This window comes from Saimiri boliviensis, chromosome 1 (assembly GCF_048565385.1).
Source record: "Saimiri boliviensis isolate mSaiBol1 chromosome 1, mSaiBol1.pri, whole genome shotgun sequence".
Lineage (NCBI taxonomy): Eukaryota > Metazoa > Chordata > Mammalia > Primates > Cebidae > Saimiri > Saimiri boliviensis.
In genome coordinates, this window is record NC_133449.1 from 201,825,484 (window position 1) to 201,845,454 (window position 19,971).

A 19,971-nucleotide genomic window follows, 5' to 3' on the forward strand; every position below is an offset into this window, starting at 1 on the left:
TCCTCCCGCCTCAGAAACGCGGCGCACGCCCAGCAGGCTCGGAAAAGCCTTAGGCGGCGGGAGGGAGGGGCGTGCGCCGCCCCACCGCGAGCCCAGAGTCCCGCGCCCTCGCCGGCCGGCCTCCTCCTCGCAGTGTCTGTGTGGTAGCCGTCCAGGTTGAGCAGCCGAGCGCCGGCGTCCTCGCCACAAGCGCGCCGCCGCAGCTGGCTCCGCCCCCTGCCGGCAAGGGCCGCGCGCTCTTGCGGCTCTCAGCAGAGTCGCGGGCGCGCGCGCCGCCGGCGGAGCCGCAGTTAAAATGGTCCGAGCGGGACCCGGCCTTGCCCCCGCCGCGGAGCTGACTGACTGAGCCGGCTGACCGGGCCCGACCGGTCGCCTAGCCGGCAGGCTCGCTCGCTCCCTCCCTCCCTGGCGTCCCTAAAGCTCGCGCCCATCGTTCTCCCGGCTTCCCTGGGCAAAGCATGTAGCCCCCTTCGGGCACTCCGGCGGCCCGCGGCTGACGCCCACCCCCCCACCGTCGCGTGTGTGCCCGTGTGTGCGTGTGTGTGCGCAGCACGGGCGACCCCGCCGCGGGCCGGAGGCCGAGCCAGCGAGCGGCCTGCCCGCTGCCGGGAGCTCGCCTCTCTGGGCCTCCCTCCCTCCCGTCCCGGTGCCCCTCCTCGGGGCCTTCTATATGGGCCACCTTCTCTCGAAGGAGCCGCGTAACCGCCCGAGCCAGAAGAGGCCTCGCTGTTGCAGTTGGTGCCGCCGCCGGCGCCCTCTCCTGAGGCTGCCCCGCCGGACCCCCGCCAAGGTGCCCCCTCAGCCGGCGGCGCCCCGGAGCCGGGACTGCTTCTTCCGCGGGCCCTGCATGCTCTGCTTCATCGTGCACAGTCCCGGCGCGCCCGCCCCCGCCGGCCCAGAGGAGGAGCCGCCGTTCTCGCCGCCGCCGCCGCCGCCGCGGGACGGGGCCTACGCTGCCGCCGCCTCCTCCTCTCAGCACCTGGCGCGGCGCTACGCGGCCCTGGCCGCCGAGGACTGCGCCGCTGCCGCCCGCCGCTTCCTGCTATCCTCGGCCGCCGCCGCCGCCGCCGCTGCCGCCTCGGCTTCGTCGCCCGCCTCCTGCTGCAAAGAGCTGGGGCTGGCTGCGGCCGCCGCCTGGGAGCAGCAGGGCCGAAGCCTTTTCCTCGCCAGCTTGGGGCCGGTGCGCTTCCTGGGGCCGCCCGCCGCTGTGCAGCTCTTCCGGGGGCCGCCGCCGCCGGCCGAGCCCCTTACGCCCCACGAAATGGTGTGCAAGCGGAAGGGGGCCGGGGTCCCCGCCTGCACCCCCTGCAAGCAGCCCCGCTGTGGCGGCGGGGGTTGCGGCGGCGGCGGCGGCGGCGGCGGCGGGGGAGGGCCTGCCGGGGGAGGCGCCTCGCCGCCCAGACCCCCCGACGCCGGCTGCTGCCAGGGTCAGGAGCAGCCCCAGCAGCCGCTCTGCCCCCCGCCCTCTTCTCCCACTGCCGAAGGTGCCCCCACCGAGGCTGGCGGGGACGTTGTCCGAGTCGGGGGCACCGCCCCCTCGTCCGCCCAGCAGCAGCGTGAATGTGGCGACGCGGACTGTCGGGAGCCCCCCGAAAACCCCTGCGACTGTCACAGGGAGCCGCCCCCCGAAACCCCAGACATCAACCAGCTGCCGCCGTCCATCCTGCTCAAGGTGGGTCTGGGCGAGAGGCGCAGGGATGCTCGTTTTCCCCCACCCCCGGCCCCCGCCTCCGAGGCTTTCTCTCTCCTCCCCCTAAGCGCGGAGGAGGGGGTTCCCTGACAGCCGAGGGAGTCCGGGCGGGAGGCCGGGCAGCCAGTGGGTCCGCTGCCTATGGCCTGTGTTTTGAAGTATGAACACTTGGAGTCTGTGGAATGTCTTAGTAGCTTGACTCTATAACCCACCCTTCAGGGTTCAGCTGTTATTAGAATCCCAACCCAGTGGTTTAGAAACTTCGCAGGCATTCTGTGGGGGGGAAAATTTGTTTTTAATCAATTGAGGAATTTATACTTAGTGGGTAAAGGCTATTTGGAAGTGTTCAAACCTTACTTTCAGGTTTAATGGCTGGTAGTTAATGTCAAACAGTTAACTTTTATTGAGCATTTACCATAATCAGGCGCTGCGCCAGAACTTTATATATACAATATCCCATTTATTTATCCAGTTAACGCTGCGAGATAAGTATTGTTAATATCTTTATTTTATACAAGAAGAAACTGATTTCTCCGTGTCGTGGAGCAGGGTTTACAGTAGTGAGTCAGGAAGAAGTGGTCTTGGCTCCTGTGGAGCTGACAGTCTAGTGGGGCTTGAAGTGGTTGAATGACTTGTGCAAGGTCACTTACAGAAAGTAAAGGGCAGATCTAGGTCTTGAACGAGGTAATTTAAGATTACCTGATTTAAAAATTCCTTTGTTTACTATGTTGTAATGCCCTCCTACATTTTAACCCTTACGTAGAAGCATACAGATTACCAGAGGTAAGCACAGATGTGTTTTTTGTTGGGAGACCAGTGAGTAGAGGTAGGTGTCCTGGATGAAATTTGTGTCATTTGCAACTACCATATTTTGCAGTTTTCTCAATGCTAGTGACAACCTTAGTTAGGTAATAGAGTTTTTATTAAGTTATTATTAACTTTTTTCCTCTTTTTCTGCCGTCTCTCACCCCACCCTTTCTGGAGCTTAATAAATATAAACCATTTTCATTGTGGATGATGCTAGAGACTAGCCATAAATAACCTTGATAAGAATTCGGTTCCTTTTAATATAACTGAAGTAACTTTAATTAATTACAATTGTTATTGTCACCAATATGGTTTCTTTGACTAGACTTTTTGCATATTTACAGTACTTTGTGTTTGGGTCTGTTTTACTGTGATATTAATGTTATTGTGAGTGATACAGCAAGAGAGACGGAAAACTTACATTTCCTTGTGTCAGGATGTCATAATCTAATTCTTATGGTGATATACTTGTTGGAAGAGTAATTGCTTACTCTTTGTGTGCAGAGGAGCATTTTAGGACAAAGGAAACTTTCTTGAGTCCTTTAAATCACTGGATGATATGCGTAAATAAACTATCAACAAATTTTTGGTGTAGAAGTTTGATTGCTGTCTTCTTATTTGACAAGTAAGACTGTTTCGGAATGAACCAGAACAAAGCCAGATACCTTCTACTTAAACCGTTATTTCATGAAGTAAAAAAACATTTTAATACCAAGAAAAAAAAAAAAGGAGGGACATCTCATAATAAACTCTAATAGAATAAAATAAATTTATTCTATTAATACTGCATTGTTCTTTTTCATATTTTTACCTGTGGATGGTTGAAATTTTGTCTAAAGGACATTTGGGAATTACATGGGCTTGCCCTATTGTGTGTATTTGGACATGTTATGTAGATTTCTATTTTTTGTATTAGAAAACTCTAATAAAGATTCTCTTTCTGAGTCTCATGGTCCTAGTGATATTCAGCACGAAGTAAGTTGTACTATCTGGGATGAATTGAATTAGAGATTGTTCATTGTCTGCCAACCCCAGTTTTTGGGGGCAGAGACTAAGGATTCATATCTTGTTCGTTGCTCTGTCTCCTCCTTTAAGCGCAGTGCCTAGCACTCAGTAAATACTTACGAACGAATATGTGCTTAGGTGTTTAGAGTCTGGGCTGAAACTTGGGGTAATATGCCATACCACGAAGAGACCTTTCTAAGGAATGTCCATATTCTGACTGGAGTTTGAGCCACGGTAGAGCCTTGTGGTGGTGAAAGGGTTTTGGCTCTGCTTCAGGTAAAGACTAGAGTTGTTTGACTTGGAGAAAGGAAGACTTAAGGAGCTATGACAATTATTTTTTTCTAATATTAGAAGAGTTGTTGCAGAAAGAGGCACAAGTCCATCATCACTATTGGAAAACATTCTTCGAAATTATGCCCTGTTCTGGTAGTGGGTCCATAGGTATTATAATTGTATTGCCTTTGCTTCTTCTTTTGTACTAGGAAGTTACTATAGCTATAAAAACAAAAAAACACCAAAATGAGGCAGGTAGAATTTTGGAGAGAAATGTGAGGATGTTTAAGAATTAAAAGGATGTTTTTGAGGAAAGCTACCGTGCTTGCCCAGTGGTGTTTTTAATTTTTTTTGGTATGGCAGAGGAGAAAAACTAAACTATATGTTACATCAGAGGCCGATTTGTGGCTGAATATCAACAAGGATGTTTCTCCCCTATATAGGTTAATAAATATGATGTGCTTTAAAGCAGTCAAAAATGCGTTTTAATATAATAGTTTCTTTAAAAAATTGTTTAGCTTTGGCAAAATATCCTATTTTATGCTTATTACCCACATCTTAAATTTCTTCACTTGGATAAGCAAAAACACTTCTGGATTTAGTCAATGATCGTTGGTTTATAACAGCTGTCTCACTTTTATAAAAAAGGAAACTAACCTTCAAAGACGATAATAGCATGTTTGAAACAAGATGCTGCTTGGTTCCAGTGACCATGCCTACGTGTTGATTGTTAACTGACAAATTAGCCCTTCAAGACCATATAGTCCTTTAACCTTAAAAAATGATCTAGGCCCCTAAGTTTTTATTTTCTCATGTGTAACATAAGGAGGATGAGCATAAAAATATCCACAAGAAATTTACTTTGATCTGTGCCTGCATGAAGAGTTTGGTGAATCCTTTCCACACACAAAAAAGTATAAAACTGGCAAAATTGCCCAAAACTGTTTGAACTCTGGAAATCAAATAAAAGCAAAGAAAAAAATTGAGAAACATTTATTCTTAGGAAAACTGTTAGAGCTTCAGGTAAGAATAGCCCACGTCTGCAGCATTCTTGCATGGGCTCCTACTGTGACCTCTTGCCCCAGCACCTTTGGCAAGAAGTGTAGTTTGGAAAACCAACAGCTTTGCTGCCAGAGAACTGATTCAATTTGGGGCAATGAGTAAAAACCTTTGTCAATAAAATGTTGTGAACTCTGTAGGGAAAAAGAAGGAAAAATCATATATTTGCTAGTTTAAGGTTGTAGGGCCAGATGGGATGAGTGGAAGACTAGCCATAAATTAAAAGGCAGACCGTGGAAATGGGAAGACCATAAAGGGATAATCTCTCCACATATCCTGGCATATTGTGAAACTGCACATGTGTAGGGGAGACATGAGGTTGTCTAACTGAGAGCACGGGCCAAGGCAGATGAGAATTCTCTAAGCTTTGAATGTGCCCTTCTTAACCCACACATAGATTGAAGAGCAGGCTCAAGCTGTTTGAGCATATCTTTGGCATACACATAGCTGAAAACTAAGTTATTTAGACACAGGATAACTTCCCTAGAAAGCCAGAATAAAACATATATATGTGAATTAAAAACTAAACAGAAGTATTCACACTGCTCAGAACACAGATTTCACAGTATAAGGTCAGACATGTTAAAAGGCTCAGAAATATAAAATTCTACACTGTTACCTAAAGTGTCCAATTTCTAACAAAAAATTTTGAAACATATAGAGACAGAAAAATGTGACCCATGCTAAGGGAAAAAGAAAGCAGTTAATAGAAATTGAGTAAGCCTAGATATTAGACCTAGCATAGACTTGAAACTATTATAAACATGGCAAAAGAAAGGAAGCACTATTTAAATAATTACAGAATATAATGACATTTACCCAACAAATTGGAAATTTCAATAAAGAAATGGAAGCTATAAAAGTTTTATTCCTTTTGATGCGATTGTAAATGGAAGTGCTTTCTTAATTTCATCTTCAGATGAGTCATTGCTAGTATATAAAAATATTTGCTTATTAGTGCTAAAATTAATTTTCATATTCTCTAGGATTTTATCTATATAAGATCATGACATCTGTAAATAGAGGCTATTTTAATTCCAACTTCACAATTTGGATGCCTTTTATTTATTTTTCTTGCCTAATTGCCCTGACCAGAGGCTCCAGTACAGTGTAGAAGTCATGATGCAGGCATCCTTGTTTTGTTTCTGGTTTTGAAGAAAAACTTTTATTTTTTTACCATTAAATATAATGATAACGAGGGACTTTGGTAGATGCTGTTTCCCAGGTTGAGGAAGTTTATTTCTGAATATTTTAAGAAAGGATGTTGGATTTTGTCCAGTGCTTTTTCCTGCATCAGTTGAGATGATCATGTTTTTGTTTTTTACCTTTATTCTATTAATATGGTTTGTCACACGGATTTTTTTTCATATGTTGAACCATCCTTGTATTCCTGGGATAAATCCCACTTGGTCATGATATATAATCCTTTTAGTATACTGTGGATTTAGTTTCCTTATATTTTATTGAAGATTTTCACATCTGTATTCATAAGGGATGTTGGTCTCTAATTTTTTGAGATTTCTTTGCCTGGCTTTGGTATCAGGTATCCTGGCTTTATAGCATGAGTTAGGAACTATTATCCCATCCTCTCATTTTTGGAAGAATTTAAGATAGATTGGTGTTCATTCTTATTTAAGCATATTACTAGTGAGGTCATCTGGTCCTTGTCTTTGTTGTAAGTTTTTTGTTTTTTATTATGTATTCCATCTTTTTACATGGTGTACATCTTTTTAGATTTTCTGTTTCATTTGAGTCAGTTTTTATAGCTTGTGTTCTAGGAATTTGTCATCTGTTTCACCAATTTAGTAGTATACAGTTATTTGGGTTCCGATTCAAGCAATTCTCCTGCTTCAGCCTCCCGAGTAGCTTGGATTACAGGTGTGCACAACTATGCCCAGCTAATTTTTGTATTTTTAGTGGAGATGGGTTTCACCATGTTACCTAGGCTGGTTTTGAACTCCTGACCTCATGGTCTGCCAGCCTCAGCCTCCCAAAGTTCTGAGATTATAGGTCTTAGCCACCATGTCCAGCCTTAATTTTTTTTTTTTTTTTTTTTTTTTTTTGACATAGGGTCTCTGTCACCCAGGCTTGAGTGCTGTGGTATGGTCATAGCTCATAGCTATGTAAATGGAAGTGCAGCCTTAAACTCCTGGGCTCAAGTGACCTTCCCTCCTCTCAGCCTCCTGAGTAGCTGGGTCCACAGGCATGCTGGTGCATACCTGGTTAATTTGTTAAATAATTTTTGTAGAGACAAGGTTTTGCTATGTTGCCCATCCTGATCTCAAACTACTGGCTTCAAGCAGTCTTCCCACTTTGGCTTCCCAAAGTGCTGGGATGCCATTGTGTGCAGCCTGATCATTTTAAAGAATAAACTTTTGGTTTTGTTGATTGTCTATTATTTTTCTAGTCTATATTTTATTTGTAGCTCTATTTTTCCCCTTGTTTCTGCTTGGTTTGTGTTGAGTTTTTAAAGTTTCTTAAGGTAGAAGTTTAGGTTGCCAATTCAAGATCTTTCTTCTTTTTAAATGTTGTTATTTGTATTTGTATCCCATACATTTTGCTATAAGTGTTTGTTTTCGCTCATTTCAAATTATTTTCTTTTTTTTTTTTTTTGAGACGGAGTTTCGCTCTTGTTACCCAGGCTGGAGTGCAATGGCACGATCTCGGCTCACCGCAACCTCCGCCTCCTGGGCTCAGGCAATTGTCCTGCCTCAGCCTCCTGAGTAGCTGGGATTACAAGCACACGCCACCATGCCCAGCTAATTTTTTGTATTTTTTTTTTAGTAGAGACGGGGTTTCACCATGTTGACCAGGATGGTCTCGATCTCTCGACCTCATGATCCACCCGCCTCGGCCTCCCAAAGTGCTGGGATTACAGGCTTGAGCCACCGCGCCCGGCTCAAATTATTTTCTAATATTCTTTGAGTTCTTCTTACTTGTTGATTATTAAATTTTCATGTATTTGTAAAATTTCCAGATTTCCTCCTGTTAGTGATTTCCCCTCCTCTTCACTCCCTTCCCCTCTTCTCTTCTCTTTTATTTTTTGAGACAGAGTCTCACTGTATCACCCAGGCTGGAGTTCAGTGGTGTGATCATGGCCTACTGCAACCTCTGCCTTTTGGGCTTAAGCAATCCTCCCACCTCAGTCGCTCTAGTACCTTGGAGTACAGGTGATGTGCCACTACGTCTGTCTAATTTTTGTATTTTTTTATAGAGATGGAGCTTTGCCATGTTGCCCAGGCTCATCTTAAAGTCCTGGACTCAAGTGATCCACCTGCACTGGCCTCCCAAAATGTTGTAGTTAATAGGCCTGAGCTGCTTTTCCTGGCCTCTGTTACTGATGTCTAATTTAATCATTGTCATTGGAAAAGATACTTTGTATGAGTTTAATATTTTAAAATCTGTTGAAACTTGACTTGTAGTCTAATATATGGTTTTTGAGAATGTTCTTTGCACTTCAGAAGAGTATGTATTCTGTTTTGTGTAGTGTCCTAGAGATACCTGATAGGCCCAGTTAAGTTTTGTTCTTCAGTTTCCTTGTTCATCTCTTGTCTGGTTGTTGTATCCATTATTGAAAGTGAGGTGTTACAGTCTTCAAGCATTAATGCAGAACTCTCTTATTTTTTTTCCTTTCAATTCTGTCAGTTTTTGCTTTATATTGTTCCATGCTTTTACTTTCAATCTGTATATATTTTTGGATCTAAAGTGAGTCTCCTGAAGACAGTGTATAATTGGATTGTGTCTTGAAATTTCATCCTATCATTCCTTGTGTCTTTTTTTTTTTTTTTTTGAGACAGGATCTCAGTCTTTTGCTCAGGCTGGAATGCCATGGCATGGTCACAAGTCACTGCAGCCTCAACCTCCTGGGCTCAGGCTATTCTCCAACCTCAGCCTCCCACGTAGCTGAGACCATAGGTGCACACCGCCATGCCTGGATAATTTTGTCATTTTTTTTGTTGAGACAGGGTCTTGCCATATTGCCCAGGCTGGTCTTGAATTCCTGGGCTCAAGTGATCCAACACAGCCTCCCAAAAGTGCTGGGATTGCAGGTGTGAGCCACTGTGCCTGGCACTAGCCCTGTGTGTCTTAACTGGAAAGTTTAGTCCATTTACATTTAGTGTAATTACTGATAAGGAAAGACATTTACTGTTTTATTATTTGTTTTCTCTGTGTCTTATTTTTTTTTGTCAATTCCTCTGATGCTGTTTTTTCTGTTAGGTATTTCTAGTGTACCATTTTGATCCCCTTCTCATTTATACATATAATTCTCACATTACGTATTTATTTATATTTGAATTTATATAAACAATATATATAATTTATGTTTACATAATTATATAATTGTTATATATTATAAACACAATTTATATAATGTTATATATTATATAAACATAAATATATAGATATGTAAGTATACATATTTGAATATATAGATATATCTATATATATTTATGTTTATATAATGTGAGGATTATGTATATGAGAATTATATATATGTATAGATAAAATATAATAAATGATTATGTGTTTATTTCTTAGTATTTGCCCTGGGGATTATAATTAACACTATATTTTGTAACAATCTAGTTTGAATTAATACCAGTTTAGTTTCAGTGGTATACAAAAACTTATCTCCTATATTTATTGTTATTGTCATAAGTTACACCTTTATGTATTTTGTGCTAATCAACATAGATTCATAATTACTGTTTTATGTAGTCTTTTAAATCAGGAAAGTAGAGTCATTACAAACCAAAAACACATTAATATGCACTTTTATATTTACCTATGTAAATACCAACTGTTACTGGTGTCCTTTATTTCTTAAGTGATTTTGAGCCACTGTCTGATGCCCTTACATTTCAGCCTGTTGGACTCTTTTTAGTATTTCTTTTAGGGGAGGCCTACCAGTGACAAATTTCCTCAGTTGTTTATCTGGAAAGATCTTTATTTTGCCTTTATTTTTAAAGGATTGTTTTACAAGATAGAGGATTCTTGGTTAACAGTTTCCTTTCAGCATTTGGAATTGGTTATCCCACTGCCTTCTGGTCTCCATAGTTTCCGGTGAAAAATCAGTCATTAATCACATTAAATGACCTCTTTATGAGTTGCATTTTTCTTCCTGCTTTCAGGATTCTCTCTTGGATTTTTGTCTTCAACAATTTGATTATGATACATCTGAATGTGGATCTTTTTGCATTTATCCTGCTTGGAATTCATTGAGTTTATGAGCTAGATTCATGTCTTTCATCAGATTTGGAAAGTTTTAGGATTATTTCTTCAAATATTTAGGCCTCTTGAATTCTTTCTTCCTTCTGTGACTCCAGTCATATGTATGTTAGTATGTTTGGTGGTGTTCCACAGGTATGTTATGTTCTGTTCATTTTCCTTCAGTCCACAGACTCAGTAATTTCAATTGGCCTATCTTCAGGTTTACTGATTCTTTCTTCTTAGAGAGGTTCAATGGATTTTGATGCTTATCAAGAAAGAGGTATGATTATAAGAGGTGGTAACACACAACAAGCTTCATTAGGTGGCAATTGGGCAGTGTTATATAAGAGGAAAATTCCTTTACAGCGTGAGGCTGTGCAGAAGCTTTATAGCAAGGTAGACCACCATCCCAAAGTGGAAGAGGGCAAGGCAGCCCCTAGGGGGATAGGAGAATTGGAGAGCAGGCTTACTGGTCTAGGTGATGTCACTCAGCAGCATGGTGGGATGTATAAAAATTTGAGTTTGCTATTAGTGGGCTCTCGAGCTAATGATTCTTATCCTGTGATGAAGAAATAACCTAGGGACCAATACACAGAAATAATCTTTGGCTCATTTATATAACACTTTTGCTTGCTCTTATCTGTTGAATCTCCGCAGTAAATTTTTAAAGGTCAGTAATTGTATAATTTAATTTGAGAATTCTTATTAGATTTATTCATAATTTCTACTTTTTATTAATATTCTCCATTTGGTTAAACATTTCTGTTTGGTTCTCATGATTTCCTTTAGTTCTTTGTCCACGGTTTTCTTTAGCTCTTTGAGCATGTTTAAATTGTTGATTTTCTTTGTCTAGTAAGTCCAATGTCTAGGTTACCTCATGGGCAGTTTCTTTTCATTTCTATTTTTCTTGTGAATAGGCCAGCAAACTAGCCTTTTTCAGGCCAAATCCCCTGCCAGTTTTTGTAAATCATGTTTATTGGCATGTAGTTGCACACATTCATTTATGTTTTGTGTGCCAATAAAACTTTATTTGGTTAACTGGCTAGAAAGATGGAGTTTCTCTCAGAGATACAACCACCTGTGCTGCTATGTAGTTTTGCGTCTTGGGCTGCTTTTGTGATAAAATTAAGCAAAGGTAGTGGGAATTCCTTGCATACTTGTGGAATCACAGAGTTCTCTTCCCCAATTCTTTTGGCCAGAATGGTGGGTTTACTTTTGGAGTCTGCTACTGACAGAGCATTTGGGACATAGCCAGTAGTGAGAAAAGAGAAAAGGAGAAGAAAGGAAAACCAAAAATGAGGATTCTTCTCACATTCTCTGTCTTGTGGAGGCCCATTTTCCTGGTCCTTTGTCCAGAAAGATAGCTTTTTCTCTAAATTTTTGTTGATTGTACGTCCTGTGCATTTCTGTACAGGGACTACCCTGAATTCTATGCTAGGGGATTAAAGAAAAAAAAAAACCCGGGAAACTCATCCTTGTTATTGGCCATTCTTCAAATTTTGGCACCCATTCACAATCTATTTGTTATTAACTTTTTAGAGTTTTGAGGTCATTGCTTTTAGTATATTGTCCAGGTATTTTAGTTGTATGACTGCAAGTGAAAAGCTGTATGGGCTTAATACATGTTTGCTGGCATTGTAGACAAACTCGCTAGTGACTTTTATGATTTTTGTTTTTTTTTTTTTGACATAAGAGTCTTGCTCTGTTGCTTAGGCTGGAGTGCAGTGGCACAGTCTTGGCTCGTTGCAACCTCCACCTCCCATGTTCAAGTGATTCTCCTGCCTCAGCCTCTCGAGTAGCTGGGACAACAGAGTTGCACCACCACGTCCGGGTAATTTTTGTATTTTTAGTAGAGACAAGGTTTCACCAATTGGCCAGGCTGGTCTTGAACTCCTGACCTTATGATTTGCCTGCCTCTGCCTCCCAAAGTGCTGGGATTACAGGCGTGAGCCACTGTGCCTGGCCACTTTTATGATATTCTATACTTCTCACTAGACTTGTTAGAGGAAAAACAGTGGTTGTGAAGGGAACAGGCAGTTATTTTCCCAAAGCTCAAGGTTTAAACATAATAGAGATTATAGCTTATATGTCTACAACTTTTGTCCATATAGAGGTAAGTCATTTTAGGTCATAGTTGTGATTGAAATCATTTTTGTATCACAAGTCCTTGACTGATAGCCTTTATTCAGTTCAACATCATTTTGTTATAATGTCGATGAGAAAAAAAAAATTCTAGCTGGGGCCACAGTCTGTGTAGAGTTTGCATATTTTTCCCATGCCTGCATGTATTTTCTCTGGGTACTCTGGTTTCCTCCCATATCCCAAAGCTGTGTACGTTAGGTTGTGTATAAGATGTGCATGTATCTAGATAGTCCCAGTATGAGTGAGGGTATGTGTGTCCTGTGTTGCAGTGGTGTCCTGTCCATTGTTAGTTCTTACGTTGAGCCCTGATCTCTGGCCACTTGCAACCCTGAACTGGAATAATTGGGTAAATAATTATCTTGTTTTTATTAGTCTTTCTTAAATGTATAGCTCACATTTATTTCAGTGTTTAATATTATTTAATAATCCTTTAATATTATTGGGGCTCAGTTTTATTTGTCTCAGATTATCTTCTTAGAGTTGGTTCATTTCTGGATCTCAGTGTGGCCCACACATGGTATTTGTTGATGTAGCTTTTAATTTTCCAAGATTTGTATTGGCCCTCACCTGACCCTAACCATCTTTTTATGATGTAACTTTTAAAAATTATTTTTTAAAATAGATTTTATTTTGGAATAATTTTATTATATATATTTAAAGTATATGATGTTTTCACATGGAATACTTCTAGATCTATAGAAAAATTGCAATGATAGTATAGAGATTTCCCCTATGTTCCTTATCCAGTGTTGATGAAAGCAGTCAAACTCTGTAAAATATTTGAAGAGATTTACTCTGAGCCACATATGAGTGATCAGTGGCCTGTGATGCAGCTGTCAGGAAATCCTGAGAATGTGTGCCCAAGGTGGTTGGGGCACAGCCTAGTTTTGTATATTTTAGGGAGACATGAGACATAAGATATACATTGGTTCAGTCCAGAAGGGCATGACAGGCTCAAAGTCAGGGCTTCCCGGTTATAGGTAGTTAAAAGATAAAAGGTTTCATTCTTTTGGGTCTTATCAGCCTTTCACTAAATACATAGTTTACATGTGAGAGGGGTAGAGGAATAATCACTTATGTCTTAGTTTGACTTAGTGAACCTGCCTTTTTACATAAACAGTACTGCAGAGGAAACAATCATATATGCATTTGTCTCAGATGAGCAGAGGGATGACTGAGTTCTGTCTGTTATTTGTCGCTCATCTGTGACGAGAAGCTATCAATTTACATGGTCAGGGTGAAGTTCACCAGAACTGCTTTAGGGTCAAGATCTTGAGGTCTACAGAGAATTTCCTTGTAGGCAAATTGTAAGGGAAGTATACAGCTTTATTTATTTATCTTTAATCCTTATAGCTATCTTATTTAGGAATAAAATGGGAGACAGACTTAACTGATGCAGTTTCTACTTTGACTTTTGTCTTTGGCTTAGTGATTTTGGGGTCTTGAGACTTATTTTCCTTTCACACCAGTTTACTTCCCCTAATTTTATTTTCTTCTGACACTGTGGTACATTTGCTAAAACTATGAAGTCAGCATTGGTAAATTACTGTTAGTTAAACTCCAGTCTTTATGTGGTTTTCACCAGTTTTTCGATTAATGTCCTTTTCTGTCCCAGGATCTAACTGGATTATATTAGTTGTAATTCTTTCTTAGTCTCCTCTGGATTGCAATAATTTCTGTCTTTTTTTGTTGTTTTTCATGACCTTGAATTTTTTGAGGAATTTTGATCCAGTTTAGAATGTTCCACATTTTGTATATATTTTTTCCTTAGTATTAGATTGGGTTATGGATATTTTGGAAAAGATACCATAAAGGTAAAGCACCTTTCTTATGATTTCTTTTTCTTTTTTTCTTAAATCACATATAAAAAGTTCACATGGCTCCAAGGTCAAACTGTAAAACTTCAAAATATTCTCAAGTTTATCACTCTTTCTTCTCTCATCTTCTATCCTTTCCCAGAAATGTAAACGATTTTTTTTTATTAGTTTTTGGTTTATGCTTTCAATTCATTTTTTTTAAACACAAGCAAACACGAAGATATACATGAACACAAATGTTAGTATGTGTCTGTTCTCTTCTCCATAACATCAGTCCATTTTTAGCTCCTATGTCATAGTTTCTCTTTAAGGCAGTCTCTTACAGTGACTTACAAAATGGCCACTTTTATTGAAAAAGGTTTTCTTTTTAAAAAGTTAACTTTTTGTAACTAATAAAAACCTTTTCCTATGCCTTGAAAATGTTTAGCACATATTATATGGTACTGTTTTTTTATTCACAGATATTTTCCAATTTGTCACTGGATGAGCGTTGCCTTTCTGCATCATTGGTTTGCAAGTACTGGCGTGACCTTTGTTTAGACTTCCAGTTTTGGAAGCAGCTGGATCTTAGTAGTCGTCAGCAGGTAAGGAATCTAATTCCAAGTAACCCTCCTATGACCTACTCAAAAAATATCTTTATTTCTCTTCAGAAATCTTTACTGTCTTTTTTAAAAAAACATAGTTCAAATGACTATAACGTAGAATTTTGTGCTTTTGTATTTTTTTGTGTATGTGAATTTAAAGATGGATTCTCTTAGTAAATAAGATAGTTTTTTTGGTGTAGATTGGTAATTTAGGGTTGCTATTTAATTTTTTTCTTTCTCTTTTTTCATTACCTTTTCAAAAAGTTGTTAAACGTTTTTATTGCTGGAGATCATATTACCATTACTAGCCTAATAGTAGAAAATGATGGCAAACATTTCTGTAGTACTGCCTCTGTGCTGTGTACAGTTCTAAGGGCGTTATACATATTAATTCATTTGATCCACCCAACAACTCTGTAATTTTTTATAGATTTAATAGATACTATTTTTTTTTCTGTTTTACAGATGAAGAAATGGAAGTAAAATGGGCTAAGATAACCTTTTATTTTCTTAACTTTTCTTTTGGTGGACTTTCTACTCTTCCTGTTGCTTAGCTGCTTAATGCATTTATATAGGGGCATAAATTAGGAAAAAAATGTTTATTGATAACAGTTTTTTGGACTTGTTAGATCCCATTTTTAAAACTTGGTAGTATTTGGCATTAGAAATTTGTAAAAATATCAATAAGAATAGGGTTTTATTGAAGTACTAAACCTATTCTAAATTCTGCCGTGGTATATTACTACTGGTGTCCTAACAAATGTTTAACAACTGTCTTTAAAACAAAAGCCCTGATTTGTAATATTTGCCAATTTCTGTTACATAAATACTCCCACCATGACCAATGTCAGGCTACACATTATGCCATTGAATGCAGATTTGGAAAGAGGGGCACACTATAAACTCTTGTGAGTTGCTATGAGCCAGCTATAGCATTCTGGTAGTGTATGTGTTTGTGTGTATAACACACACTTTAACCAAGTTAAGCAAGCTCACGAGGATTTGTGCATAAGGTGTTCCCTTTCTGTTTTTCTGCTTCATTAATAAGAGGTTAAAACAGTTAAGATAATTTGTTATTTATCTGCTTGTGTTCATGACATTTATGTCCAAGGAGAATGGTGAGGGAGTTGGTTGTGGACAGTGGAATGGAGGGAAGATATGTGTAAAGCAATCTATAGCTTGTTACTTCATTACTCTTCAATGTTTGAGTTATTTATTATGAATTAAGACTAAGAATAGTTTCCTCCCTGACACCACATTCCCTCCTGTCCCAGCCCCGTGTTGGTAGTAAGGTATGGAGAATGAAAAAGTAAAAAATAAAAGGAAAGGTACATCAGAGTTTTAACTTTTTCAGGAACTGTGTTTATGCTGTTTCCAACAAGTATAAACATAGATAGTTTTAACTTTGGCTCTTACTCTGAGTGCTGCTTGACAGTGTAGTTCTTTCCTTCTATTCTAAATTTTATGTGCATTTTCTGTCTCCATTATTTTTACTGAAATGACTTGAATAACATTAGCTGTGTTTTGTATTTTGAAAATGTGGTGATTGGGCACAGAATATGTAGAGATTGGTTTAAAAAAAATTTCAGATGGCCATCTGAGTAAAACCAGATGAATTCTAAGCTTACTTATATTTAGCATTGACTCTTCTGAGAAAAGCTTTTTGACATGGACATTTCTATATAGTCTTTGGTGTTCTGATTTGCAAAATGATATAAAACCCATAAATTATATGAGAGGTAGCATTCTCTTAGAAACAGTAAAAGATTTAAAACTTATGTGCTGTTGTATCGTCTGATATCAGCTCTAAGAAGTGAAAATAACGTATAACATTATAACTCATGTAAACTATTTCATGGGTTACAAATGGAAAGTGAAACACTGAAAATCTCAGTATGGTTTTGTTTGTGGTGAGTTTTTGCTGAATTTGAAGGTTTAATTAAAGTGAATTTTCACAATAAGGTTAGATTTTTAGGCTTTTAGTGAAACTAACACATATCCTTTGTTGGTGTTTTCTGGTACCACTTCTGACATCAAATATGTGGGTTTTTTCCCCACACTAACAAGCAATTTTCTGACACTAACTAGATGTACAACAATTCAATTCAGCCAACTCCCAGAGTATCACTGAGTTTAAGGGCTTAATCCCACTAGACTACCCACGCTTCAAATGTCAGTTGCAAGTCCCAGAAGTCACCTGAACCTCTCAGTGACTGGTTATAAATTTGTGAGTTCCCTTAATTTCCTTCTCAGTTTTCATAATTAGTCATAACTATTCACAGAACTTATAAGGGTTTCTTATAAAAGATACAGCTCAGGACCAGCCAAATGGAAGAGATGCAGAAGGCAAGGTATGGGATATACCACCCGCTCAGCACTTTGATGTGTTTACCGTCTGAATCTCTGTCATTTGAGTTTTTATAACCCAATCTCCAGCTTCCCTCCTCTCCTGGAAGTAGCACTGGAAGTCATCACCCTCTAATCAAGGATTTAATCTTTCTGGTAACCAGCCCTCATCCTGAAGCCATCTGGGCACCCCACTCTAAGTCACTTCATTAGTATGAACTCAAGTATGGTCTAAAGGGCTTGTTATGAATAGCTACAGAAATTCTATTGCTTAGGAAATTCCAAGAGTTTTGGGAGATCTGTGGCAGGAATTCAGGACAAAGACCAAATATATATTTTTATTATACCAAATTCTTGTTATGCTTCAATATTAAGAAAGTTTATTTTTTGACTGTATTGTTCATGTTATAATGTAATTAGTATATTGCTTATTGAGGAAAATTTAGTTAAAGAATGGAAAATAAGTTTTTATTTGTAGCAAAAGTTTAAATTTATTGCTTTTTGTCTTACAGGTCACTGATGAATTATTGGAAAAGATTGCATCAAGAAGTCAGAATATAATTGAAATCAACATTTCTGATTGTCGTAGTATGTCTGATACTGGCGTATGTGTTCTAGCATTTAAATGTCCTGGACTTCTTAGGTATACAGCCTACAGGTGTAAACAACTTTCTGACACCTCTATTATTGCGGTTGCCTCTCACTGTCCTTTACTTCAGAAAGTGCATGTAGGCAACCAGGACAAACTTACTGATGAAGGACTCAAGCAGGTAAATTTTAGCATTTATAAAGTGATTTTACTTGAATTAATTCAAAATGTTTTCTAGCAACAACATTTTAAATGGTTATGTTAAAAATAATACTGAGACTCAAGTGAGTCATCTTTTTTAGATATTAATGAATATTTGTTTAGATTAGTGAACTAGAGTGCCGTGGTTATAATCAGTAAATTAACTGCTGTGTTTTGTAGTGAGAGGCTGAACTTCTTTAACCAGCCATTTTATAAATTTGTGCTTTGTTACTTAATTTTTGTACCACATTTTGCTTTAGGCAACTGTGTACTTTGGGTCAGCATGAGGTTTTAAAAATTAACTTTTAATTTCCCTTTTATTATACTAGATGACATACATGCTTAAATTTAAGGCATAAATGGAAGTTCAAATTGAAGAGCATAAAAGAACAATGGGCTAATTACCTATATTTGGCATAATAACTGGGTTAAAAATAGTATTATGCATTCCTCCTGTTTATATCCTTTGGAAGTGACATTTAAGGTTTCTTGGCTCAGAGTGGATCATTTATTCAACAGATGAATATCCTTAAATTTAAATCTTATATATGAATTAACTGAAAGCTTAATATGAGAAGAAATTTGGGAAGATTATCTTAAATAGTGAGTACTGGGTGTGTCAGTACAATTTATGTATTAAGAATGTTATCAACTTACAAGGGAGCCTATTTTGTTTGCAAAGGCATATTGTGCAAAAAGTCTTATTTGTTTTAATATTTTTCTTGATTCATTTCTGCTATGTACAGCATTATTTACAAGCAAAGCATTTTATGAAGTTCTTAAACATATTAATCTTTTCTGGAAAAATATATATTTTGTGTATTAGCATGATTTTATTTGATCAAAATTTCTCAGCAGTTTATCTTTTACAAAGAAACATTTTTAAAACATGTATGTGTTTATTAAGAACTAGATTAAATTTATTTCATATTTAATTCTGATATAACACAAATAGTAGTTTAGCAGGCTTCTTAGGGTATAGCTAGTAATCTTTGTGAAAAAGAATACGATCATAGTCATGGGTGAAGTATAGAAGGAGCAAAATTTAATATGCCAATCAAGTATAATGAATTTATTTTATATTTACAATTTTGAGTCTAATTATGTAAATCTTCCTTACAATGTGAGGTATTTTGGAGCCTGTTAGATTAGATGTTTTCTTCAGATTTTTATGGTTTCTGAATTACGAATTAATTACATGTCAGGTAATATTCTGATAAAACTAGCAAAAACAATCAAATTTTTTCCCCCATAGGTAGTTTTCTTCTTAATTACATAGGATATCATTGCAGTGTAGAGAATATTATCCTGTACTTAAGACTGCTGTAGCAGGGTGTGTCTGATTTCATAATAGACTCTTTTCCTCTGATGGAATAGTGTTATGGGTATTGTAGAAAGAGAATGGCTTTCATATATGCATAAAGTAGAAGGGTATATTAGAAAGAGAATGGCTTTCATATATATATAAAATACAAAGTTATACGAAACAATACGTATCCTTATGTGCAGTGCTCATTGATATTATCTATTCTGTTTTCTATACTACTGTGTTAAATAAATGCTGGCCTTGGCCCACTCACTAAATTAATTTATGACCCAGTAATATTTCATAAATCTGACTGTAGATTTATATTATGATTTTAGTAAACTAACAATGTTATGTTAAAATGTATAATAAAGTTACAAAAGCTTAAGAGGGAACTAGCCATAATTGATGATTTTACTGGGGCTGTTATTTTTTCTTGAACTCATTAATCTAGCAATCGACTGAATTGTTGATTCTACAGATTATTGCATGGTTTTGTTTTTTACCTCTTCTGTAAGTAAAAACTGACAAGTGTTTTAGAGTGAGGTATTTAAATTTTATTGATAATTTCTTTAGAGTATGTTTTCTTTATAACTGCCATAATTTTGATTGACTTTAGCAGGCAACAAATATGTGTGCTTTTTGAATTCTGTTAGTTTGTTTACAAAAACAGTTGCTTAAAGCATTTCAATTTGGAGCTCTAATAGATGTAGACTCTGATGTTTTAAATATCGGATTCTGCTTAACAGTATTTCTTAAACATGGTGTAGCACCTAAAAAAGTCAGGCTGCTTTTGGCTGAATACTGTCCTTTTTCTGAAATACCACCCTGAAATATTTATATTTTTATTTTCATAATAGTCACTCAATTTTACCATTGGAATGTGTTTCTATTGTATACATCTTTTAAAACTACAATTATGTATCTAGGGGAAAAATCTA

At 38.5% G+C, this 19,971-nt stretch overlaps 1 protein-coding gene across 1 annotated transcript in view; it reads left to right on the top strand.

The window, feature by feature from the left end:
* Window positions 1–252: 252 nt before the first annotated feature.
* The window catches only part of FBXL17 (F-box and leucine rich repeat protein 17), a 533,735-nt gene continuing 514,016 nt past the window's right edge, over window positions 253–19,971 (top strand). The window contains exons 1-3 of the mRNA XM_039469518.2: window positions 253–1,672; window positions 14,466–14,588; window positions 17,447–17,704. Coding sequence (XP_039325452.1) covers window positions 671–1,672; window positions 14,466–14,588; window positions 17,447–17,704 — 1,383 coding nt within the window. The 5' untranslated portion in view covers window positions 253–670. The remainder of the gene's footprint in view (window positions 1,673–14,465; window positions 14,589–17,446; window positions 17,705–19,971) is intronic.